Genomic DNA, 10,941 nt, shown 5'->3' with positions numbered 1-10,941 from the left:
TTGTAAACTGATCCCATTCATAAAAACAATTCGATGGTGTTATGTTCATAATTTAACTTTAGAAATCGGGAGTGTTCCTGGAAAAAAAATTCAAAAATTTTTAATTCCACGTCAGCAAGCCACATCAGCCAGATTGATTGTCACGTCAGCCAGACTGACTACCACATTAGCACAGACTGATACGTGGCTCAGTCTGTGCTGACGTGGCAGTCAGTCTACTCACGTGGCAGTCAGTCTGCTCACGTGGCATGCTGACGTTGAAAAAATTCAAATTTTTAAAAAAATATATGGTGCTATGGGTTATCTCCTATGTCAAGTTCTTTCTAGATTATTTCACTATATATATATATATATATATATATATATATATATATATATATATATATATATATATATATATATATATATATATATGGTCATAATCAAGAGGGAAACACTTTTTTAGGGGGGAAGTAAATTTTTTTCTTTTTTTGAATTTTTTTTCATCCAGTTTAGGTGAAAATATGAGAATTTAAAAAAGACACTTTGTGATGAATGTTATTATTTTGACGGTAAAACGCTCGAAGAAAAAAATGAAAACATTCAATGCATTGAATGTTTTGATTCTGAGTTTATTTACATGTTTTTGTTTTCATCTTGTGTGAAGTGTTTATTTCTAAATTTAGCCCGATTTAAAGTTTAGGGTTTAGGGTTTAGTGTTTTGGGTTTAGTCCCAAAACCCAAAACCCAAAACTTTAAACCGTTCGTGTTAAAATATTTAATCTAAACCCTAATTTATAAACCATAAACCTTAATTTCTAAACCCAAAACCCTAATAGCTAAACCCTAAATCTTAACCCCCTAATTTTTAAACTCTAATTTTTAAACCCCAATTTCTAAACCCTTAAAAAAAGTCAGAATCAAAACATTCAATGCATTGAATGTTTTCATTTTTTTCTTCGACCGCTTTACCGCCAAAATAGTAACATTCATCACAAAGTGTCATTTTTAAATGTTCATATTTTCATGTGATCTTAATACCTGGAAAAAAAAATTCGAAAAAAACGAAAAAAAATTAATTCCCCCCGCTTCCCTAAAAAAGTGCTTTCAGTGCAAGACGGGTTTACCGTTTTGTTTTTTTATATTCTTGTTCTTTGTTGTTTTGAACTGGGCTGGAGTGGGCCAGTTGGCCCTTTAGGTCATTTACTCAATTGTTTACCACTTTACCAGTTGGATATCTTTCTACGGAGTAATTCTCATCAAAATCCATCGACTTCACCAAATCCCTCCACCGTCATTTTTCTTGCGATTGAACATCCTTCCGATCTACCAAATCCTTCCACCGTCATTTATCAATATTTGGCGATTGCAACCACCCACAGATGTCGCTCAGTCATAATCGTCTCCATCACCGCCATCGTCTCTATCGTCACGTATCTTGAGTGATTTTCATATTCATATGCCAGGTAAATCTTTGTTTTGTTACAAATTTATAAAATATAGAGTTTATGATCTGTGATATTTGTTTAATGAAATTTTGTATGATTCTAAGGTTTAATTTGCAATAAACGATGGTACTTTTCAAGTGTAATCGTAATATAATAATCGTGTTAGGGTTCTTTTTGAAGGTATTGTCAGTTTTATTGACACCTGTTTAAACGACTTTAACTTCTTTGTTTGTTAACACGATGATTATTGAGTAAAGATAACACCTTTTTGTATGGTTAATGCTGTATTGCTTAACTTATGTTAGATATTTGGGCCAACCCGGTTTTTATAATATTTTTCATTAGGTTTGGGTCTGAATATGAATTACTGACTTACTGTTAATGAGCGACAATCAATACATGTAGTCATGTCGATAAATGTGTTGCTCCATCAATATGAGACAGGGTCACAAGGGGGTGATGATTGTTGAAGGGCTCTTGTTGGTTGAAACTGATACGGAGTCTGGCTGCCTACTGCATTTCAAGTGTGACGGATGTAAGCGGGTTAAAGGAAACAACTTTGATTTTGCTAATTTTAGAGGTATATTACTTCAGTTTCTCCACAATTATTTCAAAGAAGTACTGGTGTAGTTGTTTTTTATTGTTTGTGTAATTTGATGTTCATGTTATATTAACTTACTTTTTGTAGAGTTTTGATTCAATACAAGTTCAAAGGATGTGCAGTGCTGAACTGTCTCATCTCATCTTTACTGTTTTTTTTAAGCAAAAGAACTTACCCATAATACACTTTTCCCCATTTAATTTTTATCTGCAAAAATAGCCAGTGATTTTGTCTTCTTCGCTAAATCTCTTAAAATATTGGTAATTTGTTTTCATGATTGTTGCATCCTGATTGATTGTTGGTTGTTTTTTTTCTTTTTTCCCTTCGTCGTATCGTTTTCTCATATCCGTTAATTTTTTTTGGTGATTTCTTCTCACCTTGCTATGCGTTTGTTGATGTTATCGCTGCACATGTATTATTAAATTGTTTGTTTTATTTTTTGATTGCATGATTTAGTTGATTATTTGGAATTTTGATAATGCTCTACATGTCCAGGTGTGTTTGTCTCGATTGTAGTCGACATTCCTATGTAATTGTTTGTTAATCTGTTCATAAATTTCTGATTGATTGTGGTGTGGATTTGTTATCATTATTCTGAAACTTTGGTATAAGATTGACTTCCAATATTTCAGACTTCAATGGCATCTAAAAATTACAAGAAGAGGTTGCTGTTGATGAACATTTACTTTGCAATTAGCAGTTAAATTTTTTTTTTTTTTCAAAACAGTCATAAAAAAATTAATTGAAACTGCTACAAGCAACAAGAATCCTTTTGGCAAAATATATATGCCATCCTTTTGTAAACTCAATGTGTTTACAATCCTTTTGTAACTATGTATGTAGATATACAAGCTTTTTGTAACTATGTAAGAAATTCCTTTGTCTTATGTAGCAACTCTTTTGAATGTGTACAACAATAGTTGCCAACAAATTGCTTATTACAATTATCGTTCACAAAATGACGCGGTAACCCCCACCCCTAGTTTATTCTAATGTGTTGATTCTGTTGTTAATAGGAATATAAAGGTGTTGAAACAACGTTGTCCCGGCTGGTACAAAACTTAAATGTATAGACCACGAAGTGCAAATAAATTGCAGACTCAGGTTCAAACTCTATACTACACACAAACACCCTGAAAATCGGTTGTATCGATATGATTACTGGGGAGAGCCAAAGAGTTCAGAAAAGACGAAACATAACTGATCTAGAAAATGAAACATTGTTGGTTGTTATTCATTGTGTGTTTTCTTATTTCGTCTTCAACGATTGTTTATGGTCATTGGTGCAGATTGTAGCGCTTTGTTTGTTGACCGTACCCGAGGCTGTTATTTCAGGTTTATTTTGTTTCACTTTTACTAGTTTTCTTGAGCGTGATGTTTTTCTTTTCGTATATTGTGGTGTTGTTGCTTACGTGTGTGAATTTGTATTGTAGTGCCTGTTGAATTGAAGGCCGCATATGTTGTTCACACATTTCCTCAGCGTTGTTTGTGGGCTCTGTTCCACTTGAACATGAAGGTGCGTATATGTTGTATTATGTTGTTTTAGATCATTTACTGCTGTCGGTTTATGTACTAATTGAAGAAATAAAGATTGGTTAGGTTTGCTACCCTAAAGATGGGAATATTTGGTTCGTCCATATGACTTGTTTTTGACAGTTAAAGATGCTAAAGGCACGTCTATCACGTGGCCTTCTATGTTCACATCGGTGAAATGTCCCGTTCATATTGATTATAAACGTTCCATATTAATTAATTTCGTCGCGAGGTTTTGACCTCTATATGAGACGTTTTTCAAAGACTGCATTCATTTTTAAAATAACCATAACCTTTATTTTATCGATAAAGGTTTAAAAAGCATTACGTAGATTATCAAATAATGATAATCTAAAATATACCGTTTACACACGACCATTACATAATGGTTTATAATAAGAATATATTACATCAAAAATAAGTTTCTTGAATACAGTTTTTACATAATATCATACAAGCATAGACTCCAAATCTTGTCCTTATTTTAGTATGCAACAGCGGAAGCTCTTAATAATCACCTGAGAATAAACATGCTTAAAACGTCAACAGAAATGTTGGTGAGTTATAGGTTTAACCTATATATTATCAAATCATAATAATAAACCACAAGATTTCATATTTCAATATACATCCCATACATAGAGATAAAAATCATTCATATGGTGAACACCTGGTAACCGACATTAACAAGATGCATATAAAAATATCCCCTATCATTTCGGGAAATCCTTCGGACATGATAAAAATGAATTCGAAGTACTAAAGCATCCGGTACTTTGGATGGGGTTCGTTAGGCCCAATAGATCTATCTTTAGGATTCGCGTCAATTAGTAGATTGGTTTACTAACTCTTAGGCTACCAAGCAAAAGGGGCATATTTGGCTTCGATCATTCACCCATATAATGTAGTTTCATTTACTTGTGTCTATTTCGTAAAACATTTATAAAACTGCATGTATTCTCATCCCAAAATATTAGATTTTAAAAGTGGGACTACAACTCACTTTCACAGATTTTTACTTCGTCGGGAAGTAAGACTTGGCCACTGGTCGATTTACGAACCTATAACAAATATGTATATATATATCAAAGTATGTTCAAAATATAATTACAACATTTTTAATATGTTTTAATGTTTTAAGTTTATTAAGTCAGCTGTCGTCGTTAGTAACCTACAACTAGTTGTCCACAATTAGAAGTACAGAAATAAATCGATATATATTATCTTGAATCAATCCACGATCCAGTGTATACATGTCTCAGGCTAGATCACAACTCAAAATATATATATTTTTGGAATCAACCTCAACCCTGTATAGCTAACTCCAACATTACTGCATATAGAGTGTCTATGGTTGTTCCAAATAATATATATAGATGGATCGATATGATATGTCAAAACATTTGCATACGTGTCTATGGTATTCCAAGATTACATAATATATTAGAATACATGTATAATACAATATAAGTTAGCTAGGATACACTACTACACAAATGAGAATGCAAATCGGTTTTTACCTTAACCCCTAAAAACAGGTTTGCAAAGTGAAACGAGATCGGTTTTAAAAAATCCGGAAATGGGGAACCGGTTTTTACAAAAAACGGGTTTGGAAAGTAGACTTTGCAAACCTTTTTTAAAAAAAAACAGGTTTCGACTTTGGAAACTGGTTTTTTAAGAAAACAGGTTTGCAAAGTCTACTTTCCAAACCTATTTTTTTCTAAAACCGGTTTGCAAAGTGCTCATATACTTATACATTTCTGAAATTGGTGGCGGGAACATCAAAATTTTGAATAATTCAAAATCTAGATCTGCAAAAAATATGGATGGATATTCAAAATCTAGTCTCACTTCATTTTTACCCACAATCTACTTTCACGATCTCCTTCAATATCTCCTCACATCCATCTTTGCTATCTCCAACCGTTCAATGATCATACAAGTATATATGATTTTTTTTATTAGTAAAATGTGTAATTTGTTTGAGGTCCACTAATGATGCTAATTATGTCACTTTCATTTATAGGTGAAGTAGTGTTGCAACTCAAGATTACAAGTCTTTCGAATCTGGGCAGGAATCCTTCATGTTTCATCTATGTTTGCTACTGTTAGTTTCGTGATGAGATGTTGCAACTTCATTTATGCTCGTGTATTTGAGTCACTGCCACAACTCAAGATTAATTCGGGTCATATGTGATTGTAATTAGTCATTGTTTTCTTCTCTGATGTTCATCATTTGTAGTTTATTTGTAATGTTTCACTGAACTCAATTGTGATGTACCTTATTTTATTTCATTAATATATCATCTTGCTTTAAAGTAAAGTGAATGTGTGTTTTATGGTTTATAATTGCTCAAACTTCTTTCATCTAACACTATTATGAAGTTTCATATCGATTTCTAAATTAGTTTGAAGAGATCTGGACTGTAAGCATCAACCATTAATTTTTATTTTTATTTTTAAAGAGAGAGAGCAAACCGGTTTACGTAAAAACCAGGTTTAGAAGGTTGGGTTTGCAAACCTGTTTTTATCCGAAAACCGGTTTGGAAGGTTGAGTTTGCAAACCTGTTTTAAAACCGGTCTGAACTTTGGAAACCCCTATGGATACAAACCGGTTATAAAACTGGTTTGAAAGCCCCTAAAAATTGGTTTGGAAAGCCCTTTTTTGTAGTAGTGATATGATTAATATAAATTTGTTACCAATTTTCACGTAGCTATAACAAGCAAAAATATTCAATCTTGTTTTACCCATAACTTCTTCGTTTTAAATCCGTTTTGAGTGTTTCAAGTTGCTATGGTTTCATATTGAACTTAAGTTTATGAATCTAAATAGAAAAAGTATAAGTTTATAGGCAGAAATACAGGTTACAAGTCATTTTTGTAAAGGTAGTCATTTCAGTCGAAAGAACGACGTCTTGATGACCATTTTGAAAAACATACTTCCACTTTGAGTTTAACCATGATTTTTGGATATAGTTTCATGTTCATAAGAAAAATCATTTTCCCAGAAGAAAAACTTTTAAATCAAAGTTTATCATAGTTTTTAATTAACTAACCCAAAACAGCCCGCGGTGTTACTACGACGGCGTATATCCGGTTTTACGGTGTTTTTCGGTTTTAAATCATTAAGTTAGCATATCATATAGATATAGAACATGTGTTTAGTTGATTTTAAAAGTCAAGTTAGAAGGATTAACTTTTGTTTGCGAACAAGTTTAGAATTAACTAAACTATGTTCTAGTGATTTCAAGTTTAAACCTTCGAATAATGTAATATTTTATATATATGAATCGAATGATGTTATGAATGTCATTACTACCTCAGGTTTTGTGGATAAACCTACTAGAAATGAGAAAAATAGATCTAGCTTCAAAGGATCCATGGATGGCTTGAAAGTTCTTGAAGCAGAATCATGATACGAAAACAAGTTCAAGTAAGATTTCCACTCGAAATAAGATTGTTATAGTTATAGAAATTGAATCAAAGTTTGAATATGAGTATTACCTTGTATTATAAAGATATCTTACTGTAAATAAGAAAGATTTCTTGAGGTTGGATGATCACTTTACAAGATTGGAAGTAAGCTAGCAAACTTGGAAGTATTCTTGATTTTATGAAACTAGAACTTATAGAATTTATGAAGAACACTTAGAACATGAAGATAGAACTTGAGAGAGATCAATTAGATGAAGAAAATTGAAGAATGAAAGTGTTTGTAGGTGTTTTTGGTCGTTGGTATATGGATTAGATATAAAGGATGTGTAATTTTGTTTACATGTAAATAAGTCATGAATGATTACTAATATTTTTGTAATTTTATGAGATATTTCATGCTAGTTGCCAAATGATGGTTCCCACATGTGTTAGGTGACTCACATGGGCTGCTAAGAGCTGATCATTAGAGTGTATATACCAATAGTACATACATCTAAAAGCTGTGTATTGTACGAGTATGAATACGGGTGCATACGAGTAGAATTGTTGATGAAACTGAACGAGGATGTAATTGTAAGCATTTTTGTTAAGTAGAAGTATTTTGATAAGTGTCTTGAAGTCTTTAAAAAGTGTATGAATACATATTAAAACACTACATGTATATACATTTTAACTGAGTCGTTAAGTTATCGTTAGTCGTTACATGTAAATGTTGATTTGAAACCTTTAAGTTAACGATCTTGTTAAATGTTGTTAACCCAATGTTTATTATATCTAATGAGATGTTAAATTATTATATTATCATGATATTATGATATATTAATATATCTTAATATGATATATATACATTTAAATGTCGTTACAACGATAATCGTTACATATATGTCTCGTTTCGAAATCCTTAAGTTAGTAGTCTTGTTTTTACATATGTAGTTCATTGTTAATATACATAATGATATGTTTACTTATCATAATATCATGTTAACTATATATATATATATCCATATATATGACATCATATAGTTTTTACAAGTTTTAACGTTCGTGAATCACCGGTCAACTTGGGTGGTCAATTGTCTATATGAAACCTATTTCAATTAATCAAGTCTTAACAAGTTTGATTGCTTAACATGTTGGAAACACTTAATCTTGTAAATATTAATTTTATTTAATATATATAAACATGGAAAAGTTCGGGTCACTACAGTACCTACCCGTTAAATAAATTTCGTCCCGAAATTTTAAGCAGTTGGAGGTGTTGACGTATCTTCTGGAAATAAGTGCGGGTATTTCTTTTTCATCTGATCTTCTCGTTCCCAGGTGAACTCGGGTCCTCTACGAGAATTCCATCAAACCTTAATAATTGGTATCTTGTTTTGCTTAAGTCTTTTAACCTCACGATCCATTATTTCGACGGGTTCTTCGATGAATTGAAGTTTTTCGTTGATTTGGATTTCGTCTAACGGAATAGTGAGATCTTATTTAGCAAAACATTTTTTCAAATTCGAGACGTGAAAAGTGTTATGTACAGCCGTGAGTTGTTGAGGTAACTCAAGTCGGTAAGCTACTGGTCCGACACGATCAATAATCTTGAATGGTCCAATATACCTTGGATTTAATTTCCCCCATTTACCAAATCGGACAATGCCTTTCCAAGGTGCAACTTTAAGCATGACCATCTCTCCAATTTCAAATTCTATATCTTTTCTTTTATTGTCAGCGTAGCTCTTTTGTCGACTTTGGGCGGTTTTCAACCGTTATTAAATTTGGATGATCTTCTCGGTAGTTTCTTGTATTATCTCTGGACCCGTAATCTGTCTATCCCCCACTTCACTCCAACAAATCGCAGACCTATACTTTCTATCATAAAGTGCTTCAAACGGTGCCATCTCAATGCTTGAATGGTAACTGTTGTTGTAGGAAAATTCTGCTAACGGAAGGTGTCGATCCCAACTGTTTCCGAAATCAATAACACATGCTCGTAGCATGTCTTCAAGCGTTTGTATCGTCTTTCACTCTGCCCATCATTTTGTGGATGATAGGCAGTACTCATGTCTAGACGAGTTCCTAATGCTTGCTGTAATGTCTGCCAGAATCTTGAAATAAATCTGCCATCCCTATCAGAGATAATAGAGATTGGTATTCCATGTCTGGAGACGAATTCCTTCAAATACAGTCGTGCTAACTTCTCCATCTTGTCATCTTCTCTTATTGGCAGGAAGTGTGCTGATTTGGTGAGACGATCAACTATTACCCAAATAGTATCAAAACCACTTGCAGTCGCAATTTAGTGATGAAATCCATGGTAATGTTTTCCCATTTACATTCCGGGATTTCGGGTTGTTGAAGTAGACCTGATGGTTTCTGATGCTCCACTTTGACCTTAGAACACGTCAAACATTCCCCTACATATTTAGCAACATCGACTTTCATACCTGGCCACCAAAAATGTTTCTTGAGATCCTTGTACATCTTCCCCGTTCCAGGATGTATTGAGTATCTGGTTTATGAGCTTCTCTAAGTACCATTTCTCTCATATCTCCAAATTTTGGTACCCAAATTCTTTCAGCCCTATACCGGGTTTCGTTGTAGTGACCCGAAATTTTCCATGTTTATATATATTAATTGAGATTGATATTTACATGATTAAATGTTTCCAACATGTTAAGCAATCAAACTTGTTAAGACTTGATTAATTGAAATATGTTTCATATAGACAATTGACCACCCAAGTTGACCGGCGATTCACGAACGTTAAAACTTGTAAAAACGACATGACGATATATATATGGATATACAAATGGTTAACATGAGATTATGATAAGTAAGTATCTCCATAAGTATATTAACAATGAGTTATATACATATAAACAAGACTACTAACTTAAGGATTTCGAAACGCGACATATATGTAACGATTATCGTTGTAACGACATTTAAATGTATATATATCATATTAAGATATATTAGTATATCATAATATCATGATAATATAATAATTTAACATCTCATTAGATATAATAAACAATGGGTTAACAACATTAATTGAGATCGTTAACTTAAAGGTTTCAAAACAACACTTACATGTAACGACTAACGATGACTTAACGACTCAGTTAAAATGTATATACATGTAGTGTATTTAGATGTATTAAAATACTTTTGGAAGACTTCAAGACATATATCAAAACACTCATACTTAACGAAAATGGTTACAGTTACTTTCCCATTCTTTTCTTTCATCAAGAATTCTAGTCGTATTCTTACCCGTATTATACACAGCTTCAAAACGTACTTACTATGGGTATATACCAATAGGAACTAGCATGGGATTCCACTCTTGATTATGTCATGTATGACTAATCAATTTTAACTTCTACCATGAGCTAGTCAACTAACTAGAACTCCTTTTAACCCCACTCACCACTCACCAATTACCACTCATCATTCACTCCATTTCACTTCCAACTCTCTTTCTAATTCTCTCTCAACACACACACACTATTATGAACGTATTTTTCCAGTAGTTAATCATCATCTTCATCAAAAATCACTTCAAGAATCAAGCTATAATCATCATAGGAAGAACACTTCAAGAACACTTCAAAAATCCCTTCAAGTTTACTAATTTACTTCCAAGCTTTCTAATCCATTCCAAGTAATCATCTAAGATCAAGAAACCTTTGTTATATACAGTAGGTTATCTTTCTTATTCAAGGTAATATTCATATTCAAACTTTGATTCAATTTCTATAACTATAAACTATCTTAATTCGAGTAAAAATCTTACTTGAACTTGTTTTTGTGTCATGATCCTACTTCAAGAACTTTCAAGCCATCCAAGATCCTTTGAAGCTAGATCATTTCTTGTCACTTCCAGTAGGTTTACCTACTAAACTTGAGGTAGTAATGATGTTCATAACATCAATCGATTCATATATATAA

At 32.4% G+C, this 10,941-nt stretch overlaps 1 protein-coding gene across 4 annotated transcripts; it reads left to right on the top strand.

The window, feature by feature from the left end:
- Positions 1–1,234: 1,234 nt before the first annotated feature.
- LOC139855690 (uncharacterized) lies at positions 1,235–5,867 on the top strand. Of its 4 annotated transcripts, XR_011761522.1 has the most exons (6): positions 1,235–1,445; positions 1,872–2,007; positions 3,045–3,132; positions 3,318–3,363; positions 3,462–3,544; positions 5,588–5,867. XR_011761522.1 is itself a non-coding variant. In XM_071844940.1 (5 exons), the coding sequence occupies exons 3-5, from the start codon at positions 3,183–3,185 to the stop codon at positions 5,594–5,596; spliced, it is 273 nt and encodes a 90-aa protein (XP_071701041.1). In that variant the 5' UTR covers positions 1,235–1,445; positions 1,872–2,007; positions 3,045–3,182; the 3' UTR covers positions 5,597–5,867. The 4 variants fall into 4 exon arrangements, 3 of the variants coding, with proteins under 3 accessions (XP_071701041.1, XP_071701038.1, XP_071701039.1); XM_071844940.1 differs by having other exon boundaries at positions 3,045–3,363; XM_071844937.1 differs by lacking the exon at positions 5,588–5,867 and adding an exon at positions 3,628–3,926 and having other exon boundaries at positions 3,045–3,363.
- The last annotated feature ends 5,074 nt before the right edge of the window (positions 5,868–10,941 follow it).

Source organism: Rutidosis leptorrhynchoides, chromosome 6 (genome assembly GCF_046630445.1).
Source record: "Rutidosis leptorrhynchoides isolate AG116_Rl617_1_P2 chromosome 6, CSIRO_AGI_Rlap_v1, whole genome shotgun sequence".
Lineage (NCBI taxonomy): Eukaryota > Viridiplantae > Streptophyta > Magnoliopsida > Asterales > Asteraceae > Rutidosis > Rutidosis leptorrhynchoides.
Note: the sequence above shows the minus strand (reverse complement) of the source record. Positions and strands in the feature narration are given on the sequence as shown.